We start from the raw sequence: 23,132 nt of genomic DNA, 5'->3' as shown, positions 1-23,132 counted from the left end.
TTTGCATTTTAAACTAGTATGGCATATGTTCTACACCATGATTAACGCAGCTGTTCCTTAGCATTACTTTAATAACACTTGGTAATAACAATCAGGAAGGAAATTTTCCTATACTCCATTTATTTATTTGTTATCTTTTTAGGGCAATGCCCACGGCATGTGGAAGTTCCCCATGAAGGGCTGAGTCGGAGCTGCAGCCGCCGGCCTGCACCACGGCCACGGCAATGCCAGATCCGAGCTGCATCTGCCACCTACACCACAGCTCACAGCCACGCCCGATCCTTAACCCACCAAGGGAGGCCAGGGATCAGACTCGAGTCCTTATGGATGCTAGTTGAGTTCATTACTGCTGAGCCACAGTGGGAACTCCTTCCTATACTCACTTTAAGCGTCATAATTAAAAGATGGAAAAAATGAACTTTACTTGCCACAGAGGAAAAAAATGTACATGTTAGAAAGAGACATCTTTCCACTTAAGTGGTTCTTATTTTTTTTCTAGGTCAAGGATGCTTTTTACAAACACTCCACCTCCCATGTGATACAGCTCTAGATAACTGTCTGACCAACTCCAAGAGTACACGCTGGTAAAATGACATCTCCAGGAATCTCAAGACCCAAAAGGATGTTTCTGAACCAATTACAGCAACTAATCCCATGTCAAGGATCTGACAATGAGAGTGATTAAGTCTGCATGTGTGCCAACAGGAGCATAGAGAAATATCTGAAAACATAGGTAATGTGCAATAATTACTCTGGTGAGTGGGGTAAGAACAGGGGCTTATACCTCTTACTTAATTCAAGCTTCTAGAAGTTTTATCCTCTAAGCGTACATTATTTTTCAAAAAAAAAAAAAAAAAAGGCAGGAAATCAGCAAACAGGAATAAGAAAATACCAAAAACATTGGTTCTCTCCACCTTAGAGTTCAAAGAACACATCTTTGCTTGTTAACTGGAGCAGTAGACTCCTGGTTCCCTCACCAGATCCCACGGAACTGGAAATATCAATTCCGTCAGTGTATTTGTTTTAACAAAAGTCCGTGGCAGCTAAATAAACAGGCACTCTATTTCCTCAGAAAGGAATTCTGTATTCCCTACCCACTTTCATAAGAAAAGATTTTTACATAAAAAAAATCACAAAACACAACCTCAGACAGACGGTATGTCTAAAAATTTCATCCTTTAGCAACTGATTTCTGGCTTTTTTTGGCTGTGACCATGACATACAAAAGTTCTCGGGCCAGGGACTGAACCCAAGCCACAGCAGTGACAATGCCAAGTCTTTAACTACTAGGCCACCAGGGAACTCCTTTCAGCAACTGATCTTAATTTCATATTGATATGTTTGTTTAAATCAGAAGCTGATGAAAATCTTAACTGCAAATTCATTTCTACTTACTCTGAATCAGCCATGACGCTACTTAAGGCACAATCCAACAGGCCAACTCTGCCTCGAGTCCTCGGGTCCCAGCACTCGACTCGGCCCTGAACAAACACACACAGTCATTTACAAATAACAGCGGCTACTAGAAATTTCTACAAACAAATACATAGAAAAAAAGAGGAAAAAAAGGCTTATTAACACTATCTCATGGGGAATAAGAATTTACCTTCTTTTTACTTATACTCTTTTTAGTTTAGTTACATGTTTTATCATGAGCTGCATTTCTTTCATAATTAAAAGAAAAGAGAAGTACCCGTTGTGGCGCAGTGGAAATGAATCCAACTAGTATCCATGAGGATGCAGGTTCGATCCCTGGCCTCATTCAGTGGGTTAAGGATCTGGCATTGCCGTGAACTGTGTAGTCACAGACGTGGCTTGGATCCAAAGTTGCTGTGGCTGTGGCGTAGGCCGGCGGCTACAGCTCCAATTAGACCCCTAGCCTGGGAACTCCCATATGCCACAAGTGCGGCCCTAAAAAGAAAAAAAAAGACAAAAAATTGATAATAATTTGACTAAAGAAACCTAAACTTCATCCATAAGGTTGGTTTAATAAAATAATAAACTGCAGCACACTCGAGCAACAGCATCTTAAGCATCAGTTTATTTTATTTATTTATCGTCTTTTTTTGCCTTTTCTAGGGCTGCTCCCACGGCATATGGAGGTTCCCAGGCTAGGGGTCTAATCAGAGCTGTAGCTGCCAGCCTATGCCACAGCCACAGCCACGCCAGATCCAAGCCGCGTCTGCAACCTACACCACAGCTCACAGCCACGTCGGATCCTTAACCCACTGAGCGAGGTCAGGGATCGAACCCACAACCTCATGGTTCCTAGTCAGATTTGTTAACCACTGTGCCACGATGGGAACTCCATTAAGCATCAATTTAAAAAAACTAGTTTAGCTCTATAATTGTAAGCACCAATATATAAAGATGTACATTATATACCATTACTTTTTTTTTTTTTGCTTTTATAGAGCCACACCTGCAGTATATGGTAATTCCCAGGCTAGGGGTCTAATTGGAGCTACAGCTGCCAGCCTACACCACAGCCACAGCAACTTGGGATCCAAGCTGCATCTGCAACCTACATCACAGCTCAAGGCAACACTGGATCCCTGACCCACTAAGGGAGGCCAGGGACTAAACCTGTATCCTCACGTATACTAGTCGAATTAGTTTCCGCCACCGCCACCAGGGGACCATGTACCATTACAATTTTTAAAGAGACAAATGAAAATCTATGATATAATTTCAATTGTGGGAAAAACTTTAAAAAAACCTATGACTACCACATATGCATACCTGCCAATACATAAACAAACAAAACTGAACGGGGAATATGGGAAACCCGAAAGAGCCACCACGCGTGGAGAATGAGGTGCCTGCAAGGCACAGAGGGGCACTTTTTAAAAAAATGTTTTTAACATATTTGTCTTTTTTTGGACTATGAATATTTAACAACATCGTAATTAAAATGCAAATGTAGGAGTTCTCTGGTGGTGCAATGGGTTAAGGATCCAGCATTGTCACTGCAGAGGCTGAGGCTGCTGCTGTGGCGTGGGTTCAATCTCTGGCCGAGCAACTTCCACAAGCTGCAGGTGTGACCACAAAAATAAACCAAAAAAACCGTGCAAATCTAGAAAAACTCCTGACAAGTATTAAGGACACTGCTTCAAAGATACTGCAGTTTAAAAAGAAAGTGTGCATTTGCTGAATGCTACTCTACAGGACATACAAACGGCAACTCTTCACACTTTGACAGCTGAGTATTTTCCAATAGTTGTTGCACGGGATTCTCACCAGCACCTCTATAAAGGGGGCAAGGTGATAAGTAGTATCATCTCCATTTCACCGATGAGATAAACAAGCCTCCGGGAAAGCAATTCACTTACAAAACGAATAAGCAGCAGAGTCGGGACTCCATGACATACTGCCCCCTGTTGAGAACAAAAGTGGCCGTCGCCCTGCTCCCCTGGAGCTGGCAATACAGCAGCGACGTTGCTCCAGCTCCCGGTGATGACTGCCAATGCACGGCAAACCTGACGTGCGAGGGACAGTCTACAGCCAGAGGACGGCTGAATCTGCGTGGCCGTGACGCACCATCCACGCGCAAAGCACACCAGCGGCTTGTCGCTTCCTCGGCACCTGCCCTTAGGAACCAAGCAAGCCTGTCTGCCAACGAAACTCCATTCGTTACCAAATGCAGAGCAAAGATCTTAAAACAAAGTCAACGGGTGCTTACCTCTATTGTTCCTGTGGCAAACAAGCCGTGCGCTGAATTTATGTCGCAAACATTGTTCTCCCTAAAACAGCGAGGTCACAAGGGAGAGAGTATTAGCAACTACTTAAGAGGGAGGGCTCCCAATTAGCTTCTACATAAACAGCCAACCCGGAGTTCCGATTGTGGCTCAGTGGAAAGGAATCTGACCAGCATTCATGAGGACACGGGTTCGATCCCTGGCCTCACTCAGTGGGTTAAGGATTTGGCGTTGCCATGAGCTGTGGTATAGGTCACAGACTCAGCTCAGATCTGGTGTTGCCGTGGCTGTGCTGTAGCCAGCAGCTCCAATTCCCCAGCCTGGGAACCTCCATATGCCTCAAGTGCGGCCCTAAAAAGACAAAAAAAAAAAAATAGAAAATAAACAGCCAACCCAATTCTGTGGACAAAAGACAGCAGAGTCCCTCACTAACTGCATATGAAAAGCAAGCCATCAAAGGGTTAAGCGCTCAGCGCACAGACCCCAGGACTTCAGATCCCTGGGGCATCACTCTAGGGACTGAAACAAGGAAAGGCTTTCTTCAAAATTACTATTCCGCCACCACAGGGATCAATTTCTCAACATATTTTTCTCCCAAAGCAAAAAGAATACAGGCTATCACTGCACCAATCCTGAGATGTGACCAGCTTGAGTTGAGTACACTGATCTAAGCTCATTTCTTCCCCCTGCAAAATGGTTATTTCACCAACGGCATGTGACTACTGTGAGGATTAAATAAAAAAATCTACAAAATGATTATTAGCACAGTGCCTGGAATTTACAAGACACTCAATAAATAAAAGCTGTCATTACAAACAGAAGATTCTGCAGCTAAAGAGCAAATAACTTTGTACTATTCTATGATGCACCATGAAGTTACCATAGTTTTTTGGGGATTTTTTTTTTCCGCTTTTTAGGGCCGCACCCACGGCATATGGAAGTTCCCAGACTTGGCTCGAATCGGAGCTGCAGCCGTCGGCCTACACCACAGCCACAACAACGCAGGATCCAAGCCACATCTGCAACCTACACCACAGCTCATGGCAATACGGGATCCTTGACCTCCTGAGCGAGGCCAGGGATCGAACCCCCATCCTCATGGACACTAGTCAGGTTCATTACCACTGAGCCACAGTGGAACCTCCTTTCTTTCTTTTTTTTGAAAGAAAACAAGCGTATTCTAAGCCAATGTGAAAAAAATACCAGGAGTTTGCCTGGTTTCTATCACTATATGTTCTTTCAACACTTAAAAATCCCTTCCCGGAGTTCCCTGGTGACCAAGTTGTTAAGGATTCAGTGTTGTTGCCGTCACTGTTGGCTCAGGTTCAATCCCTGGCCCAGGAATTTCTGTAAGCCATGGGCACGGAAAAAAATAATAATAAAAAATTTTTAAATAAAAAATAAAAATAAAAATCCCTTTCAAAGCAATAAGGAAAACCCAAGTCCTTTATCTACAGATGAGAAGGAATCCAACTCCCACTCTGCTAGCTGTGTGACCGTGAACAAGCTTCTTACCCTCTGAGTCTCAGCTGCCCTATCTGCTAAATGGAGATAATAATAGTACCTACTGCAAAAGTTTAAGTTTAAAATGAGTGAATATATATATAAAAAATGCTGAATGCCTGGCACACAGTAGGTGCTTTCGCTATTGTTATTGCTATTACTCAGTATTACTAATACTATGACAGACTCATTCCTGAAGTATTTCTCTTTGAACAAAAGCATAAACCGTAATATAGAAAAAGAAAACCTGAAAAAACCTTAAGTACCTGCTAACGAAGACATTAAAAATAAAAACTAAAAAACGGCACTCCAAACAAGTTAAATCAAAATTTCTCCGCAAGAAAAAACAGCACAAAACTAAACCGTGAATAAAAATGTAAAGAGTACTGCAAAAAAATAACACACTGAATTTTTGGGATGCGTATGAAATTTTTTACGTACATTTAAAAAACCTTTTTTTCCCTAATTTTAAGATATCACCAGGTCTCGTAGTACATTTTTTGTATAAGAAAAAATTTCACGTTAATCTTACCTAAGTTGCCCTGAGCTCTGCAACTAAACGCAACATGTTATCTGACAATAGCCTGGGCATCCAGCTCCACCTGCTGGCCAAAAGAATTACAGCACCAATCTTAAAATACTCACGCAGCATCAGTCTGCAGAGGATTCAGGTACCGTCCCTGCTCCAAGTTTAATCTATAAACTTCAGAGCTGCAAAACAAGGAATAAAGTTATAAATCCAATAAACTATAATGAACTTCTCAAGTCAGTAAAATTTTTAGAAATATGTACCTATCATAAAGCATCATTTCCGTCTGCAAAACTGATACAAAAATGTATTCAAAACCTAAAAAATGATTATCTTATTTGTGAGTTTGTTTCCACATAAAACTGACGTAAACCACCCAGGTGCCAAGGAAACATTATGAAGTCATCAAGTAGAATATTATTTACAAATAACAGGGGAATACAAGATACAAAATGTATCTGTAAGTGTATATACAAAAAGGCTACAGGGAATTCCTGCCCTGGCTCAGTGTAAACAAATCTGACTAGCATCCATGAGGATGCAGGTTCAATCCCTGGCCTCACTCCGTGAGTTAAGGATCCGGCATTGCTGTGGCTGTGGTGTAGGCTGGAGGCTGTAGCTGCGATTCAATCCCTATCCTGGGAACCTCCAAATGCCATGGGTGTGGCCCTAAAAATACACACAGACACACACACACACACACACAAGACTACAAAGGGAGTTCCCTGGTGGCTCAGTGGGCTAAGAATCCGGTGTTGTCACTGCTGTGGTTAGAGTTGGTGCTGCATCTCAGGTTTGATCCCTGGCCCTAGAATTTCTATATGCTGCAGGCGCAGCCAAAAACAGGAAAAAAGACTACAGGGGAATAAGGAATCAATACTATTAATAAAGGTTTCCTCTGGATAGCATAATTATGGGATTTTTTTCTTTATACTTTTTTACATTTTCCCAATTTTCTAAAATGTGTACATATTATTTTTGTAATCATAAAGAAGGCAGCATTTAGGAATAAAAAGTTTTAAGATGCATGCAACGGGGCTAGGATACTGACTTCACGCCTGCTGGGTTACCCGCATGTCTCCGGCTTTAGAGCACCATGCTTATAAAAGCCAGGGGCGCAACTCCTCAGTGGGCCAGTCCCTCGGGAACTCCGCCCTCCGAGCAAATGCGAGGCAGGGATGACATCTTCTTCTCCTAATCCCTCTCCTCCGCGTTAAGACCACAGGTGGCTTAGGGAGGTGGGAAGAAAACAAAGGAGGATCAGACGCAATAAATACCTTGCACCGACAAAGTACAGGTCGCAGGATGGATAATGGTACGAGAAATCGCGCCCAAACTTTGGTATTCTGGTTTTGTAGTAGAAACCTGATTGGGAATGAAATTCAATGTATCTATCGTTATGTAGGAAGACAATCTGAAAACAAAACAGGAAAATGAGTTTGCTGAGGTTTCCAGGTGAAGTGTTTTATTTCAGCATCATCACCGAAACTGGCAAAGCAAGAACACTGATTTCTCTCACCCTCCTTCTGCCTCTCTGTAAACTCATGTGTACACACAACCTGTCACCACGGTTAAGACCTGTGTTTAAGACTCAAACCTCTCCATTAGGTACTGAAGGCCTTCCTGCATCCTAGCTAGCTGTGTGTGGTTTTTTGATTTTCGCAAACCTCACCTTCTAACGCAAAGGCGCCCCGCAGCTCTCCTTCTCGGACCTGGCACCAGCACGCACTTCCTAATGCTGAACACTGCTCAGTGACCTCGACAGGTGATTTCCTAGTTTCCCTAAGAACACACTGTAATCATCTCACGATTCTCACACGGGGTTTGATATACTCCTCACATAAACTTAACTTTAATGTACTAAAAAAGGCATCTTAAAAATCTGATTTTAAATGGTATTCGAAAGCAAATTTATCAATTTCTAGAGAAAATACCTTAAAAAATCACATGTTCCAAAACATACGCTACATGGCCACCATGGGCAAAAGGATGCGTCACGGCCTGCAGGACGCAGGAGCCCCGTCAGCTCTGGCCATTCTACTTTCCTTCAAGACGGCATCTGACATCCCTTGGAACTTTTCATTTCAGTAGGACTGGGTCACTTGGTTGTTCAGCACAAATGACCACAACCTTGTAGATTAACTATACTTCAATAAAACTTAAAATTGGAAAAAAAAATAAAATTAGGAGTTCCCAACAGCAGAAACGACTCCAATTAGGAACGAGGAGGTGGCGGGTTCGATCCCTGGCCTCACTCAGTGGGTTAAGGATCCGGCGTTGCCGTGAGCTGTGGTGTAGGTCGTAGACGCGGCTCTGATCCTGCGTTGCTGCAACTGTGGTGTAGGCTGGCAGCTACAGCTCCAATTCGACCCCTAGCCTGGGAACCTCCATATGCTGTGGGTGTGGCCCTAAAAAACAAAAATAAAATAAAATCATGGTAAACTATAAAAAATTTTTTAAAAATAAAAATGATGTTTGTAAATGCTCAAAAAAATAAATCTGAGGTTTGAATTGTCAAAAAAATAAACTGAATAAGGCACTTTACTGGCAATCTTATAACTGTTAAAAATTACCACAAGGTTGAACGATGCACTAATGGTACCGAAGAGGAAAAAAAGAAAACATATATATATACACACACACGTTTATATATGCATGTGTGTGTGTATATTAGCTGTGTCTTAAACTGTTTCACTATATACTACAACCACTTGCAGGATTAAGAAAATTAAACATACAACACTGCTATTTTACTTTTTATATGAATAACAAAATGAAAGCAACCTGGCAAATAAAACCAGTTTAAATGCAACAATGAAAAGCACACATCCAGAATATAAGACAGTCTAAAAAGATGACTCCTACCAACTCTCTTTCCTTGATTGAAGTATCGGGGCTCTACACTATCGCATAAGGTGTACGTGTGACTATGCTGCACTCCCCACTGCTAAAGGTGACACTCCGTCTACAGTTACTATACAACACTGGCTGTAGCCCCCGCATTGTCCACTATACCCTTGCAGCTCGCTTTACACCTAAGGGCTTGTCCCTCTTAATCCCCTGCCTCCCCACGGCCCGTTCCCCACCCCGATCCCACGAGTCCGGTCTCCGTATTTGTGTCTGCCTTTTTTTTGCTATATTCACTAATGTGTCGTAGTTTTAAGATCCAAATATAAGTAATATTTGTCTTTCTGTCTGACTTGTCTTTCTTTTTGTATTTTCTTTTGTATTTGTCTTCCTTTGTCTGACTTATTTCACTTAATATAATGCCCCTCCAAGTCCATCAATGCTGCTGCAAATGGCAAAATTTTATTCTTTTCTATGAGTGAATAGCTACCAATTCTTAAAAATATAGATAAGGTTTAATTCATGTGTGATACGGAAAACCTGTTTCGTAATTAGACTGGCCAAAGGCTGTCTCTATCACCACTCTTACGTAATGGGACAAACTGAACTATACTAACAGAAAACAATAGGCTTTATTTTACTACACGGTCGTTTTTTTAAAGGTCGCACCCATGGCATTTGGGAGTTCCCAGGCTACTGGTCAAACTGGAGCTACAGCTGCCAGCCTACGCTACAGCCACGGATTTGTTTCTGCTGCGCCCCAATGGGAACTCCCACTCAGCCTTTTTTTTTTTTTTTACCTTTTTGTCTTTTTAGGGCCACACCCACGGCATATGGAGGTCCCCAGGCTAGGGGTCTAACCGGAGCTGAAGCTGCCAGCCTGCACCACAGCCACAGCAACACAGGATCCCAGCCGCATCTGCGACCTACACCACCGCTCACGGCAAAGCCAGATCCTCAACCCACTGGGCGAGGCCAGGGATCGAACCTGCAACCTCATGGTTCTTGGATGGATTCGTTAACCACTGAGCCACAACGGGAACTCTAGCCCACACAGCCATTTTTAATTTAACAATGGGATCATAAAAATACTTATAAAACTAAATGCCACTCATTCATTTCTTGAGCAAAGGCAGTACAAACCATTGCTATAAAGCATACCTTTGAATAGTCATCAGACAAAGTTTCAAAGGTGACAACTGAAAAATAAGAAATAGTAGGGAAAAATTACCAATTGATGTTTTTAATAAAAATAAAATCTTGATGCAAAGATTCTAATTCTACACAAACATTATATACAAATGCAGAGTTCTTCTTTCTTGTTTGCCCCACATAAAACAAGAACTGAGTTGTCATGCTATACTGCCGCCAAAACACCACATGCAAAATAAAGCTTTAGTTTCTTAATAAAGATCAACTAGATTTTTCTAGAGAACTGAAGCAAATTAAATAATAAATTCACAAAACACAAACTCGCCAGTTCTTCTGAGATGGTCAAAGTAAAATAACATTAAAAACACAAACACATTCGCTTAAAAAGGTAACAGTAACTTTCTACTCATTCATAATATACCTGCTAAACAAAAATAAAGATTGAAAAGTTATTAGCGGGACATGGAGTTTGGCTTTTTTGGTTTTTGTGTTTTTTTTGCCTTTTTTAGGGCCGCAACCTCAGCTAATGGGAGTTCCCAGGCTACAGGTCGAACTGGAGCTGTAGCTGCTGGCCTGTGTCATAGCCACAGCAATGCGAGATCCAAGCCACATCTGCAACCTACGCCACAGCTCATGGCAATGCCGGATCCTTAACCCACTGAGCGAGGCCAGGGATCGAACCCATATCCTCATGGATACTAGTAGAGCTTGTTACCACTGAGCCACAACAGGGACTCCTGGTTTGTTTTGGGTTTTTTGTCTGTTTGTTTTTTAAGAAGAGTGAAATAAGTTAGGAGAATACCCATCTCATTAACTTCTTTTCCCTCATTCTCAAGTATGAGGCCACCTGATAAAAAAATACCTGAGCTTGGAGCTCCCGATGCAGTTCAGCAGGTTAAGAATCCGACCAGTATCCATGAGGATGCAGGTTCGATCCTTGGCCTTGCTAGTGGGTAGGTTGAAAATGAGCTGTGGCATAGGTCAAAGATGTGGCTCGGATCTCACGCTGCTGTGGCTGTGGTGTAGGCAGGTATCTGCAGCTGCAATGCAGCCCTGAGCCTGGGTACTTCCATGTACCGAGAGTGCGGCCCTAAAAAGAAGAAGAAAAAAAAAACACTCTGAGCTTTCCCTCAAACCGCCCTCTGTGCAGGGAGAATGCTAAGACACATCCCCGTCCTTCTGCCTCGTACAGGCCCCTCCTCTGGAGAGTGCAGGCGGCCCTGGGGAAGTGATGAGACACTACCCTTGAGATTATGTCACATTAAACAGCAAAGGAGAGATTTATAATCACATGAGCCCTTTAAAAGTAGAGTTTTCTGCAGTTCCCGTCGTGGCTCAGGGAAAACAAATCTGACCAGTGTCCATGAGGAGACAGGATCGATCCCTGGCCTTGCTCAGTGGGTTAAGGATCTGGCGTTGCCGTGAGCTGTGCTGTAGGTCGCAGACGCGGCTGGGATCCTGCAGTGCTGTGGCTGTGGTGTAGGCCGGCAGCTGCAGCTCCAATTAGATCCCTAGCCTGGAAACCTCCATGTGCCTCGGGTCTGGCCCTAAAAAGATAAAAATAAATAAATAAATGTAGAGTTTTCTTCAGTTCCCTTGTGGGGCAGTGGGTTAAGTATCTGGCGCTGTCACTGCAGTGGCTTGGGTCACAGCTTTGGTGCAGGTTCAGTTCCTGGCCCGGGAACTTCTGCATGCCGTCAGTGCAGCCAAAAAAAAAAAAAAAAAAAAAGGCAGTTTTCTCCAGCTGACGGCTGAAGGGAAAGTCAGAGAGCCTCGGAGCACAAGGCTCCAGTGGGCGGTTGCTGGCCTGAGGAAGGAGGGGGCCGGGGAGGAGGAACGCAGGCAGCCTCCGACGCCGAGAGCGGCCAACAGCACACAGGACCCTCGGCTACGACCGCAACGAAGCGCACTCTGCCAACGCAGAGTGAAAAAGGATTTTGCCCGGGGCCTCGGGCAGGGTCCCGCCTGGCTGACACCCCGAGTTCAGTGCTGAACAAAGACTTCAGCAAAGCCTGGACAGACTTCACCCACAGATTTTTTAATTTGCTACATTTACAGTAATTTGTTACACAGCAAAGAAAACTAACGCAAAACTCATGAACGTTTGGTTTTTAGTTTTTGGTTTTTTCTCTTTTTTTTTTTTTCTTTTCCCCATGTGCATTTTGAAAGGCAAAAAAGCAGCCAAATATAAAAGCTACTTTTATGAATTCAAATTTAACCTCTTACTTACCCTCTGAATCTAAACATCTTTCGAACTTCAAGGATAACTGATAGGTGTCATAACATCGAACTCGAGGTTTATATGTTCCTGTAAAAAAAAAGGAACGTGACGGTAAAACCTAAAGGACATACTTTTTAATTATCAATATCCTGCAGACGTGCTGAACACACTTTCTGTTTTGATTCCTTATAAGCCTATCAAACAAAATGGTTTCAAAAGCAGCCTTCCCCACAGGCCAAAGAGAAAAGAAATAAAGGAGAGACGCAAATGAGACAGAGAAAACAAAACACAAGTAACTAATATACGTCACAAATACTCTAACAAGGTAGACTAAAACACTCAATGGCAAAATGAAAGATGGTCAATATCTGCATTAGGACGTTCAAAAAAGTTCTGCTTTTAGGAGCTCCCTGGTGGTTCAGGAGGCTAAAGACCTGGCATTGTCACTGCTGTGGCGTGGGGTCAAGCCCTGGCCTGGGAACTTCTGCATGCCATGGGTGCCCCCCCCCCCAAAATTCTACTCTCATACTTTGATGATTAGTATAAATTGTTAAAAATTCATTGGAGGTCTGAGAATACCTGCAAAATATGTGATGTTCATACACCTTAAGTCTGTGTTTCAACTTAACATAAATTTATTCTACAGAAACACATCCACAAGGGTACCAAAGCCAAAAAGAATGTCCACTGCGGCATTTTTTATAAATGACCAAAGACTGAAAGCAGACGGGATGCCCACTGAAAGGGACGCAGGTCAACAGATGACGGTAAATCACTGCACAGCTCATGCAGAGGACGACGCAGACCTGAAACCACGGACACGGGAAGCTTCCGGACACAGTACAAAGGGAAAGGGGGTGAGGGCGGCAGCAGAGTGAGCGCTGCGGAGTGCCGCCTATGATACGATCCAGCGTCTCTAACACTCAGTGCTGGCAATGCCAGCGCTCCATGCAGGAAAGGGAGGGAGGAATAACCGCTGCGATTTTTTTTTTAATCTCAGTGAAGTACAATCTCAGGGGCTTTCACATCTTAGGTAATCTTATAATGTTCACATTTTTTTATAAGTGTATCATGTTTGCCATCAGGAAAAGAAAAAGGCTGCTTTTTAAAACCAACAAGGGTACTTTAAGAAGAAAGGAATGAAGTAGTCCCATGTTTGCTGGCATAGATCAAAGCCCAAGAGCTCATTTAAAAACAGTATAGGGAGTTCCTGTCGTGGCTCAGTGGTAATGAACCCAACTAGTATCCATGAGGATGCGGGTTCGATCCCTGGCCTCGATCAGTGGGTTTAAGGACCCATGTTGCCGTGAGCTGTGGTGTAGGTCGCAGACTCGGCTCAGATCCTGTGTAGACTGGCAGCTACAGCTCCCATTTGACCCCTAGCTTGGGAACTTCCATATGCTGTTGGTGCGGCCCTAAAAAGAACAAAAATACCCACAAAAATGGCATAGAGTATATATATATACACACACACATACTCTCTCTATAATATATATATATATATATAACCTATGGTCTATATTCTAAACATAAAACTGAAGGCTGAGAGATATGGCTAAGGTCAGTGCTGAATAACCACTGACACAAGACAAGAGAGACTGGGACACGGTGTAGAAAGTTCTGCCAAAGAAAGCGGTTGTGCAAGTGATACAGATGGACGATGTTAAGCCAGCAAAAACAGTAGGTGGACAATACACAGATTCACGCACCAAGATCACCACCAAAAAAGGGTACGCAAGGCTCTTCGAAATTATAATACATTGAAAGTTCCCTCTCTCCCCCGGCTTTTTGATACCGATGAGCACTGTCAACGTAAAATCTTAGTGACAGAAAAAATTCCTAGTACATGATAGAGAAAGTCATTATGACAAGAGGGACCTTTCCCGGAACTCCCATTCATTGCTGGTGGCGTAGAAAATGATCTGACCACTCTGGAAAAACATCTGGCAGTTTCTTATCAAACTAAATCATCACCTATCCTGTGACCCCAAAAATGTCCTCAAAACAGACTCGCACAAGTTCATGCATGTTTTATCAATAACAGCCAAAGAATGAACACAGCCCAGGCGTCCAGCAGATGAGAATAAAGAGGGGCGTATTCCTGCAAGGAATAATTCCACTTGCTAATGAAAAAGGAGCAATCTACTGACGCACATGATGACGTGAACGATCTCAACTACGAAGTCCTAAGTGAGATAAAGGCTACACAAAAAGAATACATGGTGTGCGACTGCACTTGCATAAAGTTCTGAAACAGGTTATACGTGTCCGTGGCGAAAATATCAATCGCAGTGGTGGCTGGCTATGCACGGATGGCAGGCAGGACCGCCGGCGAGGGCCATGAAGTTAGTTCCTGGGCGAAAGGAATCTTCTGGGCTGAACAGGTGTATGCATTTGCCCCAACTTACCAGACTTAAAATCAGTGTATTCCACTGTATATAAATTTATCTTAAAAAAAAAAAAAAAAAGCCATAAGCAAACACTGACTTCTAGCACCAACGTACGTGCTCAAGTATTTAAGAGTGACGTATACTAATATCTCCAACGTACTCTGAAAATGCATCAAAAACAGGATAGGTTGATGGACGGCAGAAGGACAGATAGATACGTGATAAAGCAAACTGAGCAAGCTACAGAAGAATCTAAATGGTAGGTCCAACTTCTTCACATTTCTATTAAGTTTAATAATAAAATGTTAGGGTAATTTCTTGAAAGTGACCTTTCCCACCATAGCATTTCTTGCTGTGAAATCTCTGTAAATCGTAACTGAAAAGGCGCTTACCAGTTGCTAAAATATACTGTCCGTCTTTTGACACCTTAATAGTGGTACAAACAGTAGGCATTTCAAAATCTTGAATGAGTTCGATCCTCCTACGGACATCTAGAGAGAGAGAGAAAAAAACGGGGAACTGGTTTAACGACCCTGTGCTCATCCTGTGTCAGAGGAAGACCAAGAACTGAGAGCAGTCCCCGCAGACCAGCGGACAACGGCGCCCTGCTTCCCAGCCGTGGGAAGGCACACGACACAGCACCACCCATGACACTGCAACGTTTCCTCTTAGCTCATACCTTATTTTGCTAAACGAAGTATTTTATTTTACTTTTCAAAGAGGAAAAAGTACCATCATTAAATTGTTTTTTTTTTTTTCATGTCCACAAGATGCATCAAACCTCCAACTTTAAGCCCTGGATAGCAGGGGAACATAAGAAACATTAAAAGGGAGTTCCCTCCTGGCTCAGCGGGTTAAGGATCTGGCATTATCACTGCTGTGGCTCTGGTTACAGCTGTGGTGCAGGTTCGATCCCTGGGCCCCGGAACTTCCGAATGCCACAGGCACAGCCAAAATAAAAAGAAGAGACATTTAATCACTATTGTTATTTAACCATGGCGAATACAAAAATCTTACCATCTTCTCCTCAAGAGTAACAAGTTTAAATCTTTAAAATCTTAAGTTTATGTAAGAAACTGCTACCAAGATGACTTTGGCCTCTTTCTGGCAGTGCTGCTCTGCAGCCAATAGGATCCAGGCTGGAGTGGGACCGAGTGCAACCTCTCCAGGTCAGGACGCTGAAATGCGCTCATACCCAAACTGGCTCCCTGCCTCGGCCCCGTCAAGGCTCAGTGGGCACAAACCCGATTAGTATCCATGAGGACTTGGGTTTGATCCCTGGCCTCGCTCAGTGGGTTAAGGATCTGGCATTGCCAGGAGCTGCGGTGTAGGTCGTAGACGTGGCTGGGATCTGGCATTGCTGTGGCTGTGGTATAGGCCAGTGGCTACAGCTCCGATTTGACTCCTAGCCTGGGAATTTCCATATGCCGTGGGTGTGGCCCTAAAAAAGACAAAAAAAAACCACCAAAAAACAACTGATCTTACAAGCCTATCTTCCCCACTGCCATAACCTAAAAAACCAAAACCTCCTACAATGATCTTTCATTGTTCATGTTTACATGTCTTCTATGTAAAATTACTTCATTCAGAAAGAAAATTCATTGTCTATCTCAAAAACTAACAAGTGGATTTACGGAGTGGAAAAGTTTTTGATACACTGGAAAACAAAGCAATTAGGGAACCGTGCAGAGAGCGAGTCAGGACCTCCTGCACCCCTGCACGTGACTGCAAGGCCCTGGCCCCTCCCCTACCTGAGCCATTTCTCGGCTTTATGCATGCGGCTGGGAACCTCGACAGGTGAGTCGCCACTAGACAACATTCTTGCTTACTGCCGGCCATAAAAGCAGCGGCCTGCCCAAGTTCAGTGTTCCTCAGCTGCAACACAGACCCACTCCGTGCAGAGCCACCCACGTGGGCCACACTGAATGTCCCTGGGGAACTTCAGGCCAGGGGGCTGACAGAAGAACGCAAGGGCCCATACACACTACCTGCTGTGTCACGTGAGTAACAGAGTCCCTGTCTCTGATCCGGGAGTCCTAGTCTTCTGCTGTCATCCATGAAACTGCTACAGGCTTCATGTCCTCCCAGGAAACTGTTAGAGGTTAACTTCCTAGTGTGTAAGCAGGTAAGTCCAGCCCCGTACCCATAGACTCTATCAACCACAACAAAAGATGTCTTCAGAAGGATGGAGCTCCCATTGTGGTGCAGCGGAAATGAATCCAACCGGGAACCATGAGGTTCCAGGTTCGATCCCTGGCCTTGCTCAGCGGGTTAAGGATCTGGCGTTGCCGCGAGCTGTGGTGCAGGCTGGCAGCAACAACAGCTCCAATTAGACCCCTAGCCTGGGAACCTCCATATGCCACAGGTGTGGCCCTAAAAAGACCAAGACAAAAAAAAGAAAAAAGGTATCTTAAGAAGGAAAAGAGCAAAAAGTTTATTTTCCACTGCATTAACTCCACTGCATTTTTGTAAACCTTCCCTTAAATATGATAATAATATGTGAGCAAGAGCATTATAATAGGAATCAGAAATGAAAAATAGTACTCACCAACATCTTTCTTCTGTAGGGCTCTCTTCTTCCTGTCAGAAAGCCACTAAAGAAAATGAAGAGACTTTATTTTAAAACCTATTTACTTGAATTGTTTTTCTGCTTACAAAAATAATACATGCTCACACCAAAAAATATAACATGGAAAATGAAAATATTCTGTAATCCTAATTGTACTGTTAACATATCCCAGTATAAGGATTTTTTCCTGGTATGTATTTTTAAAAATTAGACAACACATTTTCACTACTGTGATTTACGCAAAAGAAAACTAATCCACCTGATCAACCTACGGGAAAGCAGTGAGCTTCAAGCGTCATGGGTTATAACTAATATGTGGAACAACTTTAAGTGAAATTTTAAAAAGCAAAACATTAAATGGAGAGAGTTTCTTAAAGATTTTAAAATCTATTTTTACAAAAGGTAAAATAGATAACTGAGCAAATACATGACACATGATAATAAAAATAACACTCTTAAAAGTCATATTCACTGCTACCAGAGTTTGCCCATTTCAGCGAGCCGCCTCAGTCCGCTGCGTGGAAGCGCTAATCAATTATGATTCCTTTAGAGCAGGGGTTCTCACCTAGGGGCAATTTTGTCCCCAAAGGGCACCTGGCCATTATTTATTGATTTGTTTATTTTTGGCTGTGCCCATGGCATGCAGCAGCTCTTGGGCCAGGAATCAAACCTGTGCCACCACAGCGAGCCAAGCCACAGCAGTGACCACGCCAGACCCTTAACCTGCTGCGCCCGAGAACTCCCCCTGGCAGTTGTTAAAGAAGTAGCTCCTGACACCTACTGGGCAGAGGTCAGGGATGCCGCCACGGCTCCTACAACGCGCAGGACAGCCTGTACAATGCACCGTCCAGCCCCAAATCTCAATAACGATGAGGGTGAGACACTCTACCCTCGAGAAATGAAAGAACAGCAAGAGAAAAATTAGCAGATGTCATTTCTAAAGCACAAACCCAATGTACAGCCGGTGTCAGACCCGGGACATTACAGTCCTCAGGACTCTCTGGTCACAGCGACTCTCTCCTGAAGGCCCTCGTGTGACGCCGAGGCAGGGCTACCTTTGAGCCTGCGCCCCTCCGATGGGCCTGGGTCCGAGCCACAGCTCTCCACCTGCCTGTGTATTTAGTGCGCTGATTTACACGTCGGGGCTGGTCTGTGTTCCTGTTCCTCTGACCTCAGCTTAGGCAACAATGCTTCGATTAACAGTGACGTTAAACGGTACTTCTGGCCCTCTCTCGCGCGTGGGCTCTCTCGCTCTGTCTCTCTCTCTGTCTATTTTCTTTACATCAACCCGATACAAGCAAAACACAGGTATCTGACCAGGGCTGCTCCTTAACAGGGGATTCAATTTCCTCTTCTCAGAAAGTTATGCATGGCGAGGGCAGTTCACTCAATAACTGGGTTCGCACATCGTGAGCTTGGGGCAAAGAGCAGGGGACTAAAATTTCCTTTTCAATGGAAGCCTGGGCCCCTAAAGGGCCTGAAATTCCGCACCGCAGTGATGAAGGGAAGGAAAGAAAGTTCACTCCAGTTTCTGTACAAACCAACAGCACGTAACAGGACAGCACAGAAGACAGGGAGCTGGCAGGGACTGGAACAGGAAGTCCCCATTTTAAACGTCCACTAAAGAACTGAAAGTTGTCACTGATTTCAGGCATCCCCTCTGGGCTCTGTAAAATTACAGCTAGTAAAGAATGGCACTTTACCAATGACAATGACAAGTGGTTTAACCAGAAACCTCGAAAAAGAGCTCTGGAAATGCTGCTGACCTCATTCTCTCACTGGAAAGGCACCTCCCCACATTGTAAAGAAAAAGGAAAAAAGCCCCTACTTGACCTTACATTCGAAGAAGGCAAAGCCAAAGTGGAAATACGTTGATTAGTCAGAATTCCTTTAAAAGAAGATTCAGGGGGAGTTCCCTTTGTGGCTCAGGAGTTAACGAACCCAACTAGTATCCATGAGGATGCGGGTTCAATCCCTGGCTTCGCTCAGTGTGGGTTAAGGATCCAGCGTTGCCGTGAGCTGTGGTGTAGGGCACAGATGCAGCTCAGATCCTGCATTGCTGTGGCTGTGGTGTCAGCCAGCAGCTGTAGCTGCGATTCGACCCCTAGCCTGGGAACCTCCATATGCCACAGGTGCGGCCCTAAAAAGACAAAAGACAAAATAAGAAAAAGAAGATTCAGGGACGGGGAGGGAATAGGATGGATGGGGAGTTTGGGGTTAGCAGAGGTAAACCAGTCCATTTAGAATGGATGAGCAATGAGGTCCTGCTGTACAGTAGAGAGCTGTATTCACTTTCTCTGGATAGAACATCACGGAAGATAATATGAGAAAAAAATGCATATATATATATATATATATACACACACACACATATGTATGACTGGGTCACTTTGCTGTACAGCAGAAATTGGCACAACATTGTAAATCAACTATATTTTAATTTTCAAAAATAATAAATTAATTTTTTAAAAAAAAAGCAGATTCAGAGAGATCCTCACACTAGGACACACACACCTGTTTACTCAGCATTTCTACCTAATGTTTATTAGAACATCAAACCTTCAGTATCAAAAATAAAACGTTTGGAGTTCCCATTGTGGTGCAGCAGAAACAAATCTGACTAGGAACCATGAGGTTGTGGGTTCGATCTCTGGCCTCGCTCGCTCAGTGGGTTAAGGATCCAGCATTGCTGTGAACTGTGGTGTAGGTCGCAGACACGGCTCAGATCTGGCGTTGCTGTGGCTGTGGTATAGGCCGGCAGCTGCAGCTCCAATTAGACCCCTAGCCTGGGAATTTTCACATGCCGCAGGTGCGGCCCTAAAAAGCAAAAAAAAAAAAAAAAAAAAAAGGGAACTTTTGATCCTTTTTGTTCACGACCTTCCTCCTGGCCTCTAAAGTACCAATGCTCCACTTTCATTCTCAGCAACACCAGGTACCCAGTGGTTTGGATTCAAAGCCTAAAGAGTTCTCTCTTTTTCTGGCTGCATCCATGCATGGCATGCAGAAGTTCCCAGGCTGGGGATCAAACTCACACCACAGCAGTGACCCACCACAGCTGTGACAACACCAGATCCTTAACTCACTAGATACCAGCAACTCCCAAGTTCTCTCTCTCTCTCTCCTTTTTTTTTGGGGGGGGGGTCTTTTTAGGGCCGCACCTGTGGCATATGAAAGTTCCCAGGTCAGGGAACGAATCAGAGCTGCAGCTGCCGGCCTACACCACAGCCACAGCAATGCCAGATCCGAGCTGTGTCTGCGACCTACACCACAGCTCACGGCAACGCCAGATCCTTAACCCACTGAGTGAAGCCACGGATCAAACCTGCATCTCATGGATACTAGTTGGGGTTGTTAACCAATGAGCCGTGATGGGAACTCCATCCAAGCTCTCTCTTGATTCTTTCCTTCACCTCAATTGCTGTCTCCCCATCACTCTCAGCCCACCTCCGAGACAGCTCCATTACTGGCATCTTCTTGCTACCACCCCAGCCCAAGCCACCAGCCTCCAGTGGACCACCTAACGCATCCCCACTTACACCCTCCCCAGCTGCAGGACTCTGCCACACAGCAGCCAGTTAAAAACCCAACAAAAGGAGTTCCCTTGTGGCACAGCAGGGTAAGGACCTGGCCTTGTCACTGCAACACTCAGATTGCTGCTATGGCGCAAGTTCAATCCCTGGCCTGGGAACTACCACATGCCAGAGGCGTGGCAAAAAAAAATAATTAATTAAAAATTTAAAAATAAATAATTTTTAAAAATAGCATCCAACAGCACAAAGAATAAACCCCTAAACTTCCTACCTTGGCCTACAAGGCCCCCTCTGCAGCCTCACCTGCCCAACTCTCTCCCCTCACTGAGCCTCCCGCAGCCACAACCACGCCTCTGCTGTTCCTTCAACGTGCCAAGCATGCTCCCACTGTCCAAGTTTCTGCTTCAGTGTCACCTCCTGCACAGAGGCCGTCCCTGAGGGTTGAGTAAAAAGCACTTTCTCTGAACACTTCACCCACAAGAGCCCTCTCCTAGACACTCAGCACTCAGAGCACTTCAGGACGTGAAGCCGTTCTGTTTGCTTACTTGTTATCCTTCTCCCCAGCCGGAAGCGAATTTGACACGTTCATCACGTATCCCAACACTCAGAACAGTGCTGCCTGCACGTACTCACTTCTCAGCAAATACGCAGGATGAAAGAACAAAATGAGACAGATCATATTATATGACAAACAACTGGAGCATAAGGAGTTACCTGCCTGGATTCCTTTTTTTTTTTTGTCTTTTTTCTTTTTAGGGCCGCACCCTCGGCACATGGAGGTTCCCAGGCTAGGAGTCTAATCGGAGCTGTAGCCACCGGCCTACACCACACAGCCAAAGCCACGCCAGATCTGAGCCACATCTAGGACCTACACCACAGCTCACGACAACACCAGATCCTTAACCCACTGAGCGATGCCAGGGATCAAACCCACAATGTCATGGTTCCTAGTCGGATTTGTTAACCACCGAGCCACGACAGGAACCCCTGACCCAAATTCTGAGAAAAATCTTCTGCGGCTCACAGAAATTCCAAGCTAGGAGTCAAATCAGAGCTGCAGCTGCTGGTCTACACCACACAGCCACAGCAATTCGGGGATCCGAGCTTTGTCTTCGATCTAGACCACAGCTTGTGGCAACGCTGGATCCTTAACCCACTGAGCAGGGCCAGGGATCGAACCCGCATCATCATGGATACTAGTCAGGGTCGTTTCCACTGAGCCACAACAGAGACTCCCATCTGAGAAGAACCTAATCACTGGCTCCAAATCTTTTCGGGTCAGACACAAGGACAAGTTACATTTATTCTGATTCTGAAGGGCAAGACTCAGACCAACAGCAGCACCCCAGAAAGTGGTATGTTTTAAAACAACAAGTAGTCTCAAAACGGAAAAGAGCTTCTACAAAAAGTGCTTTGACAGTGGCTTGACCCTGACTTTTAAGAAATAACATCCCAGCTTCAGAGTCTAGGTGTGTGACTCGGACAAAGTTACCGTTCCCCTCACTGGATCTTTTGCATATTTTAAACACGAGACACTGGAAGAGAATCACTGACTTTCCAAGCCCCTTCCAATTCTCAGGTCCCAAGACTCAAAGAAATCAAGACAAGCTTCAGAAACACTGCCGTCTGCACCATAAATGCTGCAGATGCAAAGTCTGCCTTTCTCGTCACTGCTGTATTCTCGAACTTGCCATATAACAGGAATTCAATCAGCAGCTGTTGGGCGGGCATTAATATGGGAAGAAATAATCAACCGGTCCACGTTTTCCTCCTCGGTGTAGCAGCCACTGTGAACATCCTTAAAAGCCCAAAGGGACACTTCCTCTGTTCTAGAGAACTTTACCCCAAAAAAGTGAAGGCAAAGCTCATTGATCCTGATCTCCTCTGGGCCCAGCTTCTGGCGCGGTGATAGCTAGTCCTCGTCCCCCAGCACGGACTAGCTCCCCCGGGGCACCGTCACTCGCCACTGGCCCTCCCTGAGTCTGGGGCTGACCCGGGCCCCGCTGAAACAGGTAGAATCGGCCAGGGACAGGGCCAAGGAGAGGGGCGGCTGCTCGGCGAGGAGCAGGACCCGGCGGGACTCACCTCGGGAAGGGACTTGCCACAGCTGAGGCTGTAAATCTTCACCTCGTTGAGGCTGGAGACCTGCATGGCGACGCCGAAAAGCTGCGGCCCGAGTTCTTGTCCAGGACCCGCTCCCTACAGGGCTCACGAGCATCAGAACCTTAGGTCCTCCTGGGGCGCCGGGGGAGCGTGGAGGCCCTACGCAGCGTGGGGCGCCGGCGCGGGCGCTGAGTGATGACGCACTTCCGGGCGCTGGGGGTGGTGGACGCGTTCATCCCGGAAGCGGGAAGCTGTGACGTTAGAGAAGGGGAATTAGCGAGGCGGGGGGGGGGTCTCTGGGCGACCTTAACATAGGGAGAGCCAGGAGCCGCTCTCCCTCTTCTCAGCTAGGAGGGGAGGAAGCCTTTAGGGTCGCTGCTCTGGCCGAAGTGTCGAGGTCCCAAGGAGGGCGGTGCTGACCTGGCTGACCGAAGCCTTGAGGGGCGGGGCGGTCAGGGATCCCAGGGAGAGAATGCAGCCTGTGAGCAAATTCAGAATGGAAGTGGTCCTTTCTCAGCAGTGTTTCTACAACATTACATTAAAAATAAATGCTTTTAAATGTCGATGTATTGGAGTTCCCATCCTGGCTC

The 23,132-nt window shown here is 45.0% G+C and overlaps 1 protein-coding gene across 1 annotated transcript in view; it reads right to left on the bottom strand.

Annotated features, from left to right (window-relative positions):
• NOL10 (nucleolar protein 10) overlaps nt 1–22,735 on the bottom strand; it is a 94,094-nt gene extending 71,359 nt beyond the window's left edge. Inside the window, exons 1-9 of the mRNA XM_047782655.1 lie at nt 22,525–22,735; nt 16,889–16,934; nt 14,733–14,831; nt 11,960–12,037; nt 9,739–9,776; nt 7,008–7,144; nt 5,847–5,912; nt 3,683–3,743; nt 1,396–1,481 (exon numbers count right to left, since the gene is read on the bottom strand). Of these exons, the coding sequence (XP_047638611.1) occupies nt 1,396–1,481; nt 3,683–3,743; nt 5,847–5,912; nt 7,008–7,144; nt 9,739–9,776; nt 11,960–12,037; nt 14,733–14,831; nt 16,889–16,934; nt 22,525–22,590 (677 nt within the window). The 5' untranslated portion in view covers nt 22,591–22,735. The remainder of the gene's footprint in view (nt 1–1,395; nt 1,482–3,682; nt 3,744–5,846; nt 5,913–7,007; nt 7,145–9,738; nt 9,777–11,959; nt 12,038–14,732; nt 14,832–16,888; nt 16,935–22,524) is intronic.
• Nucleotides 22,736–23,132: the final 397 nt, after the last annotated feature.

Source organism: Phacochoerus africanus, chromosome 5 (genome assembly GCF_016906955.1).
Source record: "Phacochoerus africanus isolate WHEZ1 chromosome 5, ROS_Pafr_v1, whole genome shotgun sequence".
NCBI lineage: Eukaryota > Metazoa > Chordata > Mammalia > Artiodactyla > Suidae > Phacochoerus > Phacochoerus africanus.
Note: the sequence above shows the minus strand (reverse complement) of the source record. Positions and strands in the feature narration are given on the sequence as shown.